The 18,210-nt window shown below is 32.9% G+C and overlaps 1 protein-coding gene across 3 annotated transcripts in view; it reads left to right on the top strand.

Annotated features, from left to right (window-relative positions):
* Positions 1-18,210, top strand: part of LOC110998110 — a 124,208-nt gene that overhangs the window by 36,092 nt on the left and 69,906 nt on the right. For all 3 annotated transcript variants that reach the window (XM_045632837.1, XM_045632836.1, XM_022266570.2), the window contains exons 2-3: positions 4,522-4,837; positions 5,622-6,898. In XM_045632837.1, coding sequence (XP_045488793.1) covers positions 4,522-4,837; positions 5,622-6,898 — 1,593 coding nt within the window. The remainder of the gene's footprint in view (positions 1-4,521; positions 4,838-5,621; positions 6,899-18,210) is intronic.

Here is an 18,210-nt window from a genome sequence, read left to right as displayed (position 1 = left end):
TCAGAATAATTTTGAAAGCGAAAACATTATATAAAATATATTCTACTAATGCGTCCACATATGTTTTTGTATTGATAAAATTTAATTATACACCGCAGAAAGTATGTCAGTCGGTGACCTGTCGCTGGTTATATTGAACGCACAAGTGAAAGAAGTTAATTTTAACGAAAGTTAAATCCTAATTAATGTTTGCAATTTCTAAATAAATTATAAATACAAATAATCGAGTTATTGTCAAATGTCAGACTATTTATAGTTATAAACGCGAAAATATTGGCTACGGGAATTCTATTTGAAATATAGCCCTTAAATTATTGAAAAGATAGACAAAAGCTTTTACTATAGACAATATCAGAGTCAATATTTAAGAATAAAAAAGATTGTACTCGTTCTAAATTAAAAACGTGATATTTTTAGTTATCTATTAATACATAATATATTCCTTAATCCCATATTTAAACTACATTAATCTGAACGAACAGTGACCTATTTTTATTCAGTTAACATGTGTTAAACTGGAACGTAATAATCTATAGGTTAAAAACATTTTTATCTAAGCATTGACAAATAAAAAAATAATAATCCAGAAAGAATAAATTATTGGTTTTCACTAAGTTATTCCTTCAAAGGATTTTTTCATTATTAATTTTATGAAAAGATCCATTAAATCCATCAATCCATTTTTATGAAAAGTAGAATAATTATTTGCCAATATTTCAGACTGTACCCTATCTAATCTATCTGTATAACTAATAATAAATGTATTTAACCATTTGAAAGTTACTCGAAATTGGTGTCAATAAATGCTTTTAAATATTTATGAAGTATATTAAAGATCAAATAAGTAGGCAACCACATAATTAGTGAGTTCTTAACATGAATCATGCTTCATTTCTTAAGTTGTTGCTCTCATTTCATATTTTATCCGCGAATGTTATGAAACATTTTATTGCGACATATGGAGACTGCCTATACGCGTTTGATTCTCATTAACAGTTTATTCAATACCATGTTATCATTTAAAAATATAGATAATGACGTCGTTGTTGTCCTGTCGTCAGACGAAATTAAAAGTAAGTTGTTTATGGAGATTTTGCAATTTATTTTGAGTATGATAATTTTCTATATAATTTACTAAAGCGCCGCGCCATCTTACAATTATTTCCATAATTATTAATTATCTCCGTGGTTGTTATCTCATGTTAGTTGAAACGTGTTGTAATAGATGGCGCTTTAATCAGTTTGTGTTTTCAATGTTTATACTAGGTGGCGCTAGACGTCGAATGTAGAAAGTTTTTTTATATTGCTTTATACTTTTTTCGAAAAATGTGCATTCTTTGTAACAAGGATGATATGTTCCATACTTGAGAGAAATAAATAATTTTATTTTTATTATTTAATTTTTAATATAAAAGTAATACTGCGAAATTATTATACACATAGATTTGAAGAAAATATTTATTTCCCGCATCATTTTGCAGAATACTAACAAGAAATTGTAATAGTCAGTTGAAAAGATTTGTTACATATCACTGATATGACCTTAATGAGCTGTGAGATATAAATATCTAAATTAATAAATTCTTTTAAAATTTTCCGCCTACCGTTCTACGCGAACATTCTGCATGCAGTTTCGATTTCCAGGTAACGAATAAATTGCTTGTCCGTTGCATGATTAACGCGTATAATGCATGGTCAATACCCATATTCATCAACCAGAAAAGGCGGGAGATAATTAAATTTGACGATGTTAAATCGCAACGCAAAATAAAACCCAAAGAGTCGAGCGTAAATTAAATTTTACAAAGCTTATATGTTTTTCAATTTTTTTTATAACCCGCGGACAGGTTTAGTAATATGATTGACGGTACTAGACACGTCATTAAAATACGGAGATAAATAATACCAATTGTATTTATTAAATAAGCACGTAGATACTTATATCTCTATCTATCTATCATAACTATCCTATATCTATCACGATAGAGGTCGTAGGTCATGTACTTAATAAATATTTACCAACAGAAGAAAAGTGTTTTTAACTAAGTAAAAACTTAACGATAATTTTCTCAAATATTCGTGTTCAAAACGATATTGTCAGTTTTCGAAACTGTCAAATATACTAAGAGTATTCGTCAACATTATTTTTTACTGAATCCAATACAACAGCACTCAAATTCTCGTTTACAACAAATCCAAGATGTAATGTAATTATAAAGGCGTTATCCCGTAGGCTTCGTTTTGGGTGCGGCGCGGGCGCATAACTCCATCGTGACGTCACCGGTAAAAACTCCTTGAACCCAGTCAAGGTCCTTTAGAGATCTGCTTCAAGATGCCTCCAGAGACTGTGGTATTCTTGTATATGTAAATATTCCCTGTTTTATTGATTTTACAGTACGCGTACATATGTTTTTGTGATATATTAATTTCTTATTCAATAGACCGTAGAAAATTTGTATATTTTGACATGTAATTAGAATAAAAATACTGATTTTTTTTGTTAATTTTATAACTTCTTTCACGACCTCACCATTTTTATGTAATTAAAATCCCTCTTATGATTGTTTATAATGCGAGGCAAATAAACGCTTTTTCGTAAAATTACATTTAGTTGAGTTTAAGATAGATTTGTAAGATCTGTAAGTTAATCCGAGATTAGATTTAGTACATGACATAATGAGCGCCTTGGTGCGGAAACTGAGACCAACATAACATACCTATTATAACTTAATTAAGAAATATCTAATTATTTTTGTTTTCGATGTAATATAAAATCGTAAATATATCAAGTGTAAATAAAATTCGCTCGCTCGGTATCTTTACGTAATGTATACGCATTCCCTTTGTCCAATTTTCATTCCTGAATTTAAATTTACGCCGTTTTAGGGAATCGACTTCAAGGTGGAATTCGATACGCGAGATTTTCATGTTCAATTAATTTTAACTTAAAATATTTTATTTGCTGTTCGTAATTTTGTGTAGGGTTAAGATAAAATTACATATATTTCTTACGCATATGACTTTAATAAAAAAACAATAGCAGTTATATTTTTATTTATAGTACTTATCGGTGAACTTCATACTTTAACTACATATAATTGTGTCAAAACAGAATACAAAGTTTTTGAAGTTATAGTTCTTTTGGCGCATTATACCTAAAGTCGGTTTTAGTGAACATTTTTCTTTTTCTGTTTTCAAGTAAACTTTCTTTAAATAGATAATGCGTTATAATAAAACTTACAATGTATTAAATACCTTTTTTTTAATACTACAGCTATGAAACACACATTTCTGTAGGATTCTATAGATATAAGACAACCAATTTTTATAGACAGATTTATTAGTATATATGTTCTGGCCACAGCGTCTTTCCGTTATTCCGATCATATGTAGTTCATACTTAATGTTACCCAGAAATATTTGTGGTTAGTTTTGTTAGCTCGCCCTTGTTCTCCTTTAATCAGTAAAGCATATATATATATATATATATATATATTTGAATTGAATATAAAAAATTGAAAAAAGTATATATATATATATATATACTTTTTTCAATTTCTATCAAATGAAAACCGCCTGAATCTCCGTTGGTCTGTATAAAAGATCCAAGCAAGACTATGAGCCTTAAAATACCATACTGCAACTTCATAATTAATTTCTTTTCGATATATATTAACGTTGTTCTTAATTTTGAGATATCGCAATCTTACAGGTACTTTATATTGCCACACCATACTTATACAACATAAGCAAATAATTAAGATATAATCATTAAACATCTTGCATACTCTCGTAATATTAAAAACCGTGTATCTGAAGAGTTAATCTCATCTCACACCTACATAACGAGTTTTTACAGTTTAAATATACTTTATAATATAAACATAAATGATAATGACACTATGAATAATATTTATAAAATCTCCGTAGTTGGTTATACAATTCTAACGGTTTAGTTTAGTTTGTAAGATGTAGATCTCTAATGGTCATAGGAGGATTTGGCCCAGTAGGGCCTAGGGCGGCAAGATGCGAAGGGCGGCAAAATGTTTCATAATATTTTTTTTTTAATATTTGTAAAATTTATGTCTACAATTTTGTCTCGATGAAATGTTTTGCCCCTTGTAGTTCTTTCAACAAACTGTTTTCTATAGACACTAGACATACGCAGTTTAATGACGATCTAGTACACCGTTCCTAAAGATATCTATATCATAGTATCTTGTCTATAGGTGTTGAGAAAGTAGCGGCTTATGGGGCCTGGAGCGGCTAGGTCTGCAAATCCGCCTCTGCTAATGGTTAAGCGTTTGATTTTATGTCGAAGGATGAATCCGAATAGGGTCTGAATTCAATATCTTTTGGACACAATTTAAAGGCATAATTGTTGACTTATTTTGTTGGATTAATTTGCGCAAGTGACATTATTAACTTTTTATGTATGTTTCAAATCGTTTATCATATAAATCTATTTATTGTCTACCCTAATGAATACAGCTAATTTACGCTTATATTGAATGGTTTCAGGTAACAGTTTGGGGAAATAGTACAGTCGCAGAGGTCATATGTGAACTTTTGCAAGAAGCTGGGATTTCAATAGCTGGCTTACCCACGGGGCCGCTATCACCGCCTCTGGCTCTACCCATCGCTGGACCATTACCCCCGCCTGAAGAAGCTGTACCACCCCCAACAGCAATTCTTTTTCTTGGTGGTTCCAAAGCTCCAGTTGAACCTAGATCGCCAGCCGTCTACTTGGAGGGCGAAGTTCTCGTTGTTGAATATGAACCACCGCAATGGGATGGAAAGGATCTAGAAGTCTTTCTAGCTTGGGAGAAAATTTATGGTAAGAAAAACAATTTTATTAATTAGTAATTTTTAAATAGAGAACAGGGTACCCCATGGTTCCCATCAGCCCAAGCAAGTTCGTTTCTATTACCCCGAGAATGTTTGATTCTCGGGGTAATAGAAAGAGTTTAGTTAAAGCATCAATAAATCATCTGAGTCATAAAGACATTTCTAAACCTTCACTTATATACTTTATAATTGGCTGAACTTTCTCATCACATCCTCATTCAATATGAAGAGGCCTGAATGAGTTTGCGTTCATTGACTTACGCTTGGCAGCTAGTCATATCTCAGAGCATTTCCGTTGTAAACTGTGCCCGGCCCTTGCGTTCGATAATACAAGCCTACTATTAGGTATTCCGTCTGCAAACTGTGTGTATGTAGAAAGCGGTTTGGCAATATTGAAACGTACGCACGCCAATGCTATTGTCCGGTAATCTTTCGCAGAAGCGACTCGTATGCAAAGCTAATACAGACGCCGTGACCACCATACAAATTGATCTAGCAAGCACATGATCTTTATTTTCTTGGAATTGTAATTTAAAACCAAAAGCCAACAAACAAAATGTTATCTTTGAATCCCTGAAAGTAATGCGTCCAATCGAGTTTCGCCACTATAACATGATACCAAAACAGTCGAGCAATTTTTATGGCAATACGGCTTTGGTTTTTATCCTAAGGCATTTGAAAGTTAAGCATTAAGTTTTTCTTGAATAATTTAAAAGAAAACGAAACGCTTTCTACACAAGTATAAATAAATAAAAACATGTTTTTTTTTTCAGCGTCAATGCTGTTCTCCGCCGTTGAGCTGTATGGAAAGCCATTACTTCGGGCATCTGTACTTACCAAAGAAGAATATCATTTGCTCTTCTATTATTTGGAATCTGTATCCGAGGCAAGTGAAGCATTAACACAACGCATGAGAAAATATATTGACTCCGGTCTATTACCGAGTAATTGTCAAAAAGACGCGGAAGAAAACAGTGAACTTGTGTCAATTAACTCGCAGTTGCTTAACAGTAATCTCAGCTGTGAAATTGAATCGAAGAGCCTTTTAACTGAATTGATTCAAGAAGGCATTCTGTCCCAACGTGACGTAGATACCGCTTCTGAAATAACCTCTTCAGTGTATAACGAACAAGTGAATGATAATGCAAAAATAGAAGATGATAATATATCCAACTCTTCCTCTGCTAGTGTTTCTCTACGGAAAGTAATTGTTGACATACCAGTAGAAAACCCTGAAACTGTTGTTGACAGTTCCATCGTTGAAAATACAGATAACATTACAACAGTGACAATAAAAAGTGGCCAATGTTGTGCAGATCATAGAATATCCGCTGATATTACAGAAAACGTTTGGTCTAATGTAAGATGGGATTTCTTAAACCCATCTGATTTTGGATACGATCAAGTACCTAATGTTAAGAGAAGTCGATCAGACTCGGCGCTAACACCAATGACGACACGACGTAGCGAAGAAATCTACGAGACTTTACGAGATGATGGTGATTCATGTGGCAGCATGACACCTTATGAATCCATAGAAGATTTATATGACTGTATCAAAAACTCCGCATACAACAACGTTATCGCACAATCTTCTCCGTCAACGGAAAGTCAATCGGAGCCTCAATATCCGGACTTCGATGAAAAGTCGAGCACAACACGTCAAAGTTCCGTAAGTAGCGAAAAAAGCGGAACCTCGTCCGCCTTCCCATTTTCAAAGTGCGGTTCGAGTGATTCAACCGGTGCGTACACGTCTTGCGAGTCTACGAGCGGGTTAAGTACCTTCGTCACGAAAAGCATTCCGGAGCTGATTAAATGCAGAGAATTACCGCCGCCGCCTACGGAAGTTGAGATGAATGAGAGTACTATTCTATTGAGGCAACTATTTATGGGTGAATTAATGGACGCATATGGTGAATATCTTTCCGCATATCCGTATGCACGTGCATTGCTGCGCCGGAAGGTGCGACGAGACGAACATTTCACTGCCCTCGCCGACATCAGACGCGGTGCCGCCAAACACACCATAGCTGATTACTTGGAACTGCCGGTGAGTGCTTTCTATATTATATGACGGCTATCAATTATTGAACGTGTGTTGTAATCGGATCTTTATATATACCTTTTCCTTAAAGCAATTATATCTTTTGTGTACATGTCGTGTGTGGCTATTATTTGAATTTACCGTAGAATGGAGAACAATACGGTTGGTATCGGAGGAATCTTGGTCTGGTGTAGATTTGATGGCGGTCGTGTGACAATGATACTGGTTCGGGCACGCTTGGCTATTCAATGCTAATGGACCGGAAGAGTGCACATGTAACTCTCTCTCGGTGATTATAGCCATTGTTTCTTTGCTCCTTACACGCCGCTCCAGTACTTACTAGTGTGAAGATGCGAAATTGACACGATTTCTATATATTAATCTGATAATACATTATGGATATTCTGTCACAATATAAAGGTTCAAGGTGAGTTCAAATAAAAAGATGTGATGTCATCGTTTTAGGAATATCGTTATGTTATGCAAAAGCCATAAAAATATCCTGACATATCGGATTTTTATGATACATGTTAAAATATTCAAAGGATTAAACTCTGAAGGCTTCACGGAAAGAAATATAGGAATCTAATTTTTTATTTCCATATTTAACTTCGAGATTATAAAAGACGAAATCGCGAAATATGGTATAATGAAACAAGTGCCACTCCCCAGGGGTGCTCGCCTACGCGATTATCATCCCACGTTTTTATTCCAGATCATAGGTTGGGTCTTGAAATGCCAAATCAATACTTAATGACTGCGAAGGTCACATTGATCCATTGTTATAATATTGCAATTACGATTAACCTGCTTTTTGCTGTGCCGAATAAAGGCGTGACTCAGTTCTTGTAATAAAATAATTCAAATGTTCATAATTATTATCTCATACTTACCTTTAGGTGTATTCTAAATTATTATGTGAATTCTGGTAGATGTGCAATAACAAAATTTTCAGTTGCAACCGTTTTCTTTCGGCGGCTAACTGATTCTAAGGAATTATAGTAATATGAGATTGGTATATCAGAACATACGCATTACGTAATCCACTGTGACAGGCAGTATTGAGATTAAAAAGTAAGTGTTGGCCTAGTGGCTTCAGCATGTGACTCTCATGCCTGAGGTCGTAGGTTCGATTCCGGGCTGTGCACCTTTGTGACTTTCTTTCTATGTGCGCATTTAACATTTGCTCGAACGGTGAAGGAGAACATCGTGAGGAAACCGACATGTCTTAGACCCAAAAAGTCGACGTCGTGTGTCAGGCACTGGAGGCTGATCACCTACTTGCCTATTAGATTTAAAAATGATGATGAAACAGATACAGAAATCCAAGACCTGAAGAGGTTGTAGCGCCACTGATTTATTTTTGTCCGTATGTCAAGTTCCAATACGCTTCCATAGTCAAACTAAGCCCCAAGTCTTGTTTCTTAGTCTTTAGGGCTATTTACAAATTGATACCTCTTGTCCTTACTTTCATATATCAAGTAAGATCTATAAACCTTTAAACCCACTTTGATAAATTACGAAATCAGTACACGTATACGTTGTCTTTAGTGTAAATATATGGATAGACGATACCAGTACACATAGAGAATTATGAGTACATTTTTATTATTACAAATAACGTTGTTCAATTGTTTATTTATCAATATCCCGTAGATATTATGGATTTTCTCATTATATTTTGTTATTTCTTGAAATGTTTTTTGGCGATAACCGACAATCGCCTTTTATTATTTAACTTTTGTGATCGATTACTTAATTTTATTACAAGTAGGTTTTAATAAATTATTTTTTCGTTCATACAATTTCTTTCAAAGCTAATAAGGAGATGCAATTTACATGTACAATTTGTTTACTTTTACGCTAATATCAACAAAGGCAATGTCTTGGTTTACATGAAGGGTTTAAATATGACTTATTTCTTTAAAAAAAGTGAGTTATGCACTCACTCATTCACGCATAGTACAACTGTCAGAAGTGAAACTCATGCACCTAAACAAGTTTCACTCTAAAAAAAATACGACATTAAATTATTGTGACTACAATCTACAAGTTTGTTCACGTGTTTTTCGTAGAACCATAAAAACCATAGAACCGTAGAAACATCTAGACTTTGTGTTTCATACTAAATACTTCGTGCTGGACTTCCTCCTATAATATATAAGGACTAACCAGGAATATAGAATTGAAATTACCACTTTGTGGCACAATTTCACGTGACATATTTAAATCATTTCACAAAAGAGGGATTATATGTAAAACTGTAAACCTCCTTGGTTTTCATAGACAATTAAAAATATGTGGATATGTAACAATATCGATAGAATACTACTTCTATTAAAATATTTTATGCTGAATCTATTACGGGGTTTCCAATCCCCTTACTCACTTATAAAATTAGACTGATTGAGTCAGTAAATGGTTGAATTTGATATTTCCTGAATTCCACACGAAGTTATCTAAGGATGAATCCCAATTTAGATATAGTATTCTCAATAGCGGTAACGTATCACAAAGCAAAGCATTGCAAACTTTAATGGTTTGGTGCGAAAATTCAGTATTGAAATCGGAACTACTATTACAATTGGAAGTTATGTAACATGCCGTCGATCAGACAATAGTTTTATTCTGTTTTTCTACGCAATACTCAGGTAAAATAAAGAGTTTTCACACGTATTTTTGCTACTACATACTTAAATAGCATTAATGTACTAAGTTAATTTGCAAATAAGGTTATTTACATGCAGGTCGAGTCGGCTATTAGAATCTTTACATTCCCAGATTCCCGTTTTCTGAATATTAAGATTATTGGCTATGGTTGTCACATGACTATGACTATTTTAATCCATAATTTTAATTGACTAATTTTCTAATATATTATTATTGTATTTGCAAAAAGTGAAAAGAGTTATTATAAAAAAATGAGGATCTACTCTAGGTGGTTCCACACCGCTCGAGGTGGAGAATCACCGATTTTAAAAGGCCGGCAACGCACTCGCAAGCCCTCTGGCATTGCGAGTGTCTATTGGCAGCGGTACCACTTAATTGAAACGGTGAGCCGCCTGGCCTTTTGCCCCTGGTTTGGATTATAGAAAAAATACATTTGGAATTGTTAATAACTGATTTTGGGCATTTGGACCAAAAAACAAACGGGACGACGCTATGAACATAAATCAATCAAATAATATTCAGCCATTTTAAGCATTTAAGTACTATGGAAGTATATACCCAGTTCCTAAGTGCTAATAATTCTTCATATTAAATTCTTATTGCTTATAATATCAGTTTATACACTTCATTAGCTTGCAAGAGAAGGGTCTGACCCTAATTAAATGCACATAAACAGCTCTCAGAAAAGATAAAGAGTTAAGTCTTCATTTAAAATTGTAATTATTTGTGTACAACTACGTCTAACAAACATTGGTGTCGTAAAAACATGCCTGCTCTCATGCTGCTATATATTATATACGGGTATATATGTTTTATATATACACATATATATAGATTTTAAATTTTGATTATTTAGATTTTTATATATATACATTTTATATATACACTTGTATATATATAAACTAGATTTACAATTTTAAGTTTATGAAGAGTTAGTAAGTTCAGTTCAGTTCATACATGAGTCAGTAAGGAGTTTCAACGTGGCATTCTTATGCGCACTGAAACACCCAAAGAATCCTATTGTAAGCGCCGAACAATTTATAACCTTATCTAGCATTACCACATTCTTACTAAACCATGAATCACACATATTTGTGTATTACAATTGTAAGACTGACTAATTTTACTTCTGTCTTGTTAAGTTTTCAAGGGAAAGTTATCAAATATACATAACAGCTAACGTTTAACGATGGAAGTACCAAAAGTGCTAAATTGTTGTGTGAAACCGTTATCCAATATTAGAGTTTTATATTTTATTTTAGAATCTGTATTAATGTATTCTGTATATTATTATATATTTGTATTCAAATCAAATCAAAATATCTTTATTCATATAGGTAAACATGCACACTTATGAACGTCAAGAAAACTCTGGCATCCTTTATTAGATATAATGGCTGTGTTATTTTTCTTTTATATTGAACATTTTATAATTTACAATGCATCTTACACTTTATTAATTAGCTACATATGTATTTTATTTTATTGTTGTGTTTATATTTAAATGTGTATTCCGTTTATATTTTAAATCAAAATACGCTGTTGACCTATCATATTTCCTTTATTGGTATTGTTTAGCTGACAAGTTTGTTAATTTTTCCGTACATATTTTTGTAAGCTTACTCACTCGCGGCAAATACCAGTTACAACTTTATAGCCAAGCCGCAATCAGTGAAAACGTAGAAAGCTAAGTAGAGACCACAGAACATACATTATTACATTAGCAATAATGATCTGTCCCACAGAAGGGCAAAGGTTTTCTATAGAGCCGTATGAAACTTGAATAGCGACTTCTTGGCTTTCGTTTTTAACAGATTCTATAAATGGTAGTGTCGTGTTCCCTTTTTAATATTGGATTGATATCCAAATATAAACAGAGCTTTAAAAATAATTAAGAGCAGTGTTGGCCTAGTGGCTTCAGCGTGCGACTCTTGTACCTGAGGTCGTAGGTTCGATCCACGGCTGTGCACCAATGGGCTTTCTTTCTATGTGCGCATTTAACATTTGCTCGAACGGTGAAGGAAAACATCGTGAGGAAACCGTGAGGAGACCCAAAAAGTCGACGACGTGTGTCAGGCACTGGAGGCTGATCACCTACTTGCCTATTAGATTTAAAAATGATCATGAAACAGATTCAGAAATCTGAGGCGACGACCTAAAGAGATTGCCACTGATATTTTTTTAATAATTAATTAAGTAATTTATATTAAAATAATCTTTATTCGACATTTACGCAACGCCAATGCTGTAACAATCATTTAGGATGCAAGTCACAATATCGTCGTAAAAAACAGGCTAAGAGAAATTAACCTACTTTAAATGTCTTTTTCTAGACTCATTTGATTTAGCAAAAGATAAAAATAAGCAAGTCACATCTTTCAAAACCCCTTTAAATATTATGAGATTCTTACGTGTATTTCGCCACAGATCGGATCTATCTATATATGTCTATATAGATATCTTCATTTGAACCCTGGATTACCAACAGGCTTTTCCATGTGAACGCTTGATTCAGAAATATCTCATAAGAGTGTCAAGTATTACGTAAGCAGATTACTGTAATTTAGGCCCCCCCCCCCTTCCTTTTGTCAGCAAATACTATGTAAACGTAATAATTTTTTGTGGGTACCCTCGAAAATGCATTTCGGTTTCAAGACAGTGCGTGGGTAATGTGTAAAAAAGTAAATACTCCCCTCGCCCGATAGTGCTTACATAATACCTGGTCTCTTAGGACTATTTTCCAATATTCCCAAGCGAAGCCAAAACATCGCCTTCAGTAATATTCATAGTTTTTGGAACAAATAGTTTCTCAGGTTTCGAAACTAGATTTGCGGTCTAAAATGCAGATCTTAGAAATCGGAACCTAACAAAGGCAAATCAAACATTTTCATTCAAAAAGGCGCGAAATTGGTAACTCGCCCTTTTGGACCCGAATAGGTGTTTCGTTGGTAAATGTTATTTCCAATTCGCGTTCATCGTTACATTGCTGTAAATGCAACGAAGAAAATGCGGGCAAAAAACACGATGCATGCATTAGAGATTTTATTGGTGACACGAACGCATACCAATAGTATTTTTTTTATGTTTGAGTACATTAAACATGCTTTGTTATGGATAGAGAAACGTAGTAGACGTAGTGATTGTTTTGATTGTATTATGAAGAACTTGTTTGTTATATAAATGTGCAAGTAACTCCTGTACCGCTTGCTTCTCAACTAAGTAAACACACGTTATATAAAATAAACGATTTCTTAAAAGGTTGGCGGCGCTCTCGCGATCTGGTTCCCTGTTCTATAGAAAAGTAAATTAAAACTTCTTATGTAAAATTTTTAGACGGTTTTACAAGATGTCTGCTATTTTAAGTCCAAAAATACGTAATAATGTTTTCTGATGAAAGTTTCAGAAATATACTCTATAAAAAAAACAATGCTTTCGAAGGATTTAGCAGAAGCTATTGATGATATCTTATGGCTTAGATTTTGTAAATAAAACGAATTTATGTGCAGCTTATCCTGTTCTATTTAAAATTAATTAAATGAAATTGAATCGGCTTATAATGATAAGTTTTTGTTTATTTATTTGAGAAATATGTAACTTGCAACATTTTACCTGAGTCGTGACCAATTTTTCCAAATTCAAATTACCTTATTAACAAATAAATACAACATTATTTAAAAATTAGCTAAAATAGATGTTTTGAAATGAAACGCAACATTATATTGTAACTTGATAAGTATGAAGTCACCAAAACATTAGGCATGTTGGTTATATTTTGTAAAATTGTTTTAATATATAAAATAGCCCTTGTTCATTTTAACTATAACCCTAGCTTATAATACCCGGTTTGTATATATGAAATAGGCAATAATATTCACAAATAATCTCTTATTTAAGCGATTTTGAAAATGAAAATTTTATTAGTAGATTTTTTAACATACATTTTTTAAAATACACACATTCCAATGTTTTGAACTATTAAATATTTTGTTCCTTTTTTAAAATAAATTACTTTACACCTATGTTTAGAACCTTTTCTTTATATTAACGTTTATTACCAATTACCATTTAACATAGAATTTTATAGTATATATACATATGTACATAGTTTCGCGACACAATCTGCGCTGACAAATCACTGTGATGACGAGTAACGAAGTTATTCTGGTCGCTAATATATGAATATGTACAAATACATTTACAACTTCTTGATTTAACCACTGGGGCCTTCGGGCCGACCAGTGATCTGCCCAAGGATCCTCCCTTTAGATAATACTCCTTCGTTCCTCTACGATATTATCAAGCTAAAAAAACACACAAAACTTGGAGCAATTATGATAATACAATTTCGCCTTTATCTCCGCTAAAGAACTTTAAATTAAATTTAAATACAAAAACACTTAAAAAAACATGCAAAGTAGTAAATAAATTTGTTATTACGACAATTTTAAATCTCAAACTTACACGAATATTTATTGTACTTTCATAAGCTATAAATAATAATGTCTATTTCAATCCGATTAAAATGCCTGATTTCAACACATAGGCGATAAAATTTAGTACTAAATTAAAAACGGTGATAAATTTTTAGGAGATTAATGCTTTAATTCTTATTTATAGTAAAAGGTAATGTCACACACTTGGCATAAAAAGTAGGTAAGATGAAGGTCTCGAAACAGGTTATGGGCAAGATAGTCACGTTGTAGAGTCAGATTGCACATGTAATAGTCACGGCCTTGCTCATGAGCATGATAATACTACATCTAAGTAGGTACTTATCATAAAGGATTGTTTTGCAGAATTTGTTTAGGAACCTATAGCAGTCGTTCTAAGCGGTCTTTGAACGACAAAGTATATTTTTGTAAATTGTCAAAAATTGTGAAGAACCTAGTTCTAAATTGCCACTTAAAGTAAGATTATTTAACGAAGCAATATTTTTTTCCATATTAAATTTATTGTCCATGTTCCTATAAGTAAAGTGGACAATTTTTATGCAGCATTTTTTCTATTTTCTATGTAAGTACAATAATTGTATTACATGCAACGGAAGTTCACCTGGCCTGATTATACTCGTTCTGTCCACGCAACATCCGCCCTATTGTACTTGTTTAATCCCATTGCAAAGCCATTATATATTATATCCATCAAGTACACTTTGGGTCACTTCAAGTAAGGTCATCGACGGTTGAAGAGTTGTACCAAATAAAGTAAAGACAAAAAAATACTTAAGGATTTTGGGCAATTTGATCTTAAACCAACATTTCAACGTCGCAGATCCTACAAAGGGCCAACGCACGTGCCTACAAACATTTTTGGATGGTTCTTTGTTTATCTAACAAGACCTTGTTTTAGTATAATATTTGCTACCACGGATGACCGCTATTTATTCTTAAGCCGCTTACGGACGCGTCCGAAACTCGAGTCTCTTTTGAAACATATTCCTTTTGTAATCTGTATTTGAATCTCAGTTAAGTCAGGCATGAATTTAGGCTTTTCGAAGACTCTTTTAATCAGGATTCGAGTGGGCGGAGATGCGTCAATGACCCGTAAAAGTTGTGGATCCGCATTCAGCAGGTAACACCGGTGCAAAATTTTGACAACGGTCCAAGTCAAACTAGCCGTTTCAAATTAAATAATTTTGAAGCGGAAAAAAGAATAGCTAAATCAGTTGTCATTACAATTAGGTTATATGCGTTTGATATTATACTAAGCATATCATTTGAGAAGTGTGTTCTTCTTTGGAAGACATGTCATTTACAACTAGTTTCGTGACCTCGCTCACGCATTCCCGCGCTTGCACCTAACAGTACTTTCCAGTTAACTTCATGCTTACTTTAGACAAAACCCGATCTTAGCCAAGTGTGTAATAGCAATCGTTGCAATTTAATTATTTTCGAGTATGTGAGGCCAAGCAAAAGCCACGTAAATCTCGCCGACAAACTATCTTTCGTTGAGCTTGCGTTCTTTACATTCCACTCGAACGACGCCGACGCTGGCCGATGATTGCCGACGCTGGATTTGTCTGCGGTAGGGATGGCGATTCTTTACGAAAAAGATCGATTTTTAAATCGATTCGAATCGTAGTCTAATGAATCGATTCACGAAAAAATCGAGGCCTACAAAATCGATTCTTAAAAAATCGATCTTTTTTTCAAGTTTGCGTTTACAATGTAAATTTGTATCAATTTTACTAAAAACAAGATTAATATTGCAATTAACGATATCTTATCAATAAAATCAGGGAATTCAAAAATAACAATTATTTTTATTACCGTATCAAACTATAAGATCAACTATAAAAAAAATAAGTATTTATATACTGAATGTTTTTATTGATTGCAAAAAAGTAAAAAATAAGGTAAGAGTTAAAAGTTTAAATATTAAGCATTGGGAATAATAACTGGGAACTATAGTTCCTAATGCTCAGTTTCCCTTAGTTTTTACGTCCTGGTGACAAGATTTGCATGTGCCTCCGAAGTCTTTTTTAATAAAATGATTCCATAAATCACTTCTACCCGACATGCTGAAAAAATATATTTATTCCTCATTTATTATATGTATTAAACCTGATAAACAATGATATTTTAAGTAATTAGTCACTAGTTTCGAGTAATATTCAAAATCCTATTAGGATTAGTTAGCATAATTTCTTAATGAATTTAAAAGAATATTTTATATGAAAGAATAGTTTAACATTTTATAAAAAAGTAACCTTTATATAAAAAAAACATATGTGCAATTCACACATGGTAGAAGTGAAACCTTCAAAAACATTTTTTTTATTATTAATCATATATAAATTAATCATTTTCCATTATCTAAATGTGTGTGTTCTTTTAAAACAGTATATTTTAATGATAAATTTTAATTTATAAGTTTAATATAAATTTTTAATTTGGGAAAAACTAAAACATCGAAAGTTTGAAATTCGATCAAATGAAAAAGCGGCAGTAAAGAGAGGCTGTATAATGCCTGCTATCTCATTTTCTCCCACGTTAAATCATATGATGAATTGATGTTTCTGTCTCTCTTTACCGCTGCATCCGGTTTGAAATCACGACGATTCGAAAGAAGTTTATCTATCTCATTTTTTCCCACGTTAAATAATATGAATTAATGTTTCTGTCTCTTTTTACTGTCGCTTTTCCGTTGCACCTGGTTTGAAATCACAACGATTCTAAAGAAGTTTCACTTCAAAAATAGCACCAAATGTGAATCGATTAATTAAGATACGAATTGCTTTAAAAATTGATATTTTTCGGAAAGAATCGCCATCCCTAGCCTGGCGATTACTTGATTAAAATAAAATTAGAGTAAAAGCGATAGTTTATTTTTAAAATGATAATGGGAGCTTTACTATTTTTTCTGTAAACAAGATGAATAATTTGTTGCTTTGACGTTAAATAGATAATTGGACATAAAGTAATCGTGAATGAAGTATGAACACTTCCATCAATAAGAATTCCACATATTACTTATTAGTTATTTCAATGCTGATTATTCCTGTGTAAAAGTAAATTTAAATGATAATCACAACTAACAGAACAAACTGAAAATAATAGCGTCAAAGTAAAAAATAAGAAGCGCTTTACTTATTTACTTACCTACACTCAATTAGTTATTATTTCGCAACAAACACTACATGAAAATCTGATGAAAATCAATCATGAAAATACTTATATTACGCTAATAACAGTATTCATTAAACGACAACAACAAATGAATAATGCAATATCAATCGTCACAGATTATAAATACATAAAGTCAAAGACTACAAACGTAACTTTTTTATTAAAGAGAGGCGAGTAAAGGATACTAAACATACAGCCATCTCGCGAGTTTATGAGTAGTTAACTCTTTATCCGGCAGCACTCTTATAATTCAGGCACATTCAACTAAATGCAAATAATTGTATGGTTTATACCAAAACAGAAAAAATCGAATGTCGATTTTCAAGGGTGATATATCGATTCAGTGAATCGACACAGTACTTCATATCGATTTAAAAAATCGATATTTTCTGCTCGAAAAATCGATTCTTCGATTAATCGATCTCAGATCGCCATCCCTAGTCTGCGGCCGACTTCACTCTAGTGTCTGCGCGAGCGCGGCGTGAACGTCCCGTTTGTTTGTCGAGCCAGTCGACCTGTCAACAAACTTTTGCGTATCGAACTTATAAGACTCAGTATTTGTGGTACTTATTTATGAATATTATATATTGTTATAGTGGATATTTTAAAAGAAACATTAACTATCGTTCTAGATAGACTACGGAGAGTGCAAGAACCGTGTTATTTTTTGTTTTGGATTGCGTGCAACGTTCGCAGTGAGCTGATTGCTTTAGTGTGTGAGTGACTATTTTGCCCGTGAATAAATAACTAAAGCAGCTGGTTTAGCCTTATACATCTTTGGAAATGTTTTATACCAAATGGTAAATATATTAATTCATTAATTTAATTTTATATGGGTGAAGTCTAACCTCGACTGTCCACGTTGTAGTGATTTCCGTTGTAACTTCATATTACGGCTCGATAAGTCGTAAGTTTTTCGCAATTGAGAGCACGTTTGATGTGGTTTACAAACTAGTTTTGAAGTACATATTACTACAATCTTTTAGTATAATTACCAAACTTATACTCATTTCTAATAGG

The sequence above is a fragment of the Pieris rapae genome, chromosome 21 (assembly GCF_905147795.1).
Source record: "Pieris rapae chromosome 21, ilPieRapa1.1, whole genome shotgun sequence".
Lineage (NCBI taxonomy): Eukaryota > Metazoa > Arthropoda > Insecta > Lepidoptera > Pieridae > Pieris > Pieris rapae.
The sequence above is the reverse complement of the archived record's forward strand: the minus strand, read 5'-3'. Positions and strand labels throughout refer to the sequence as shown.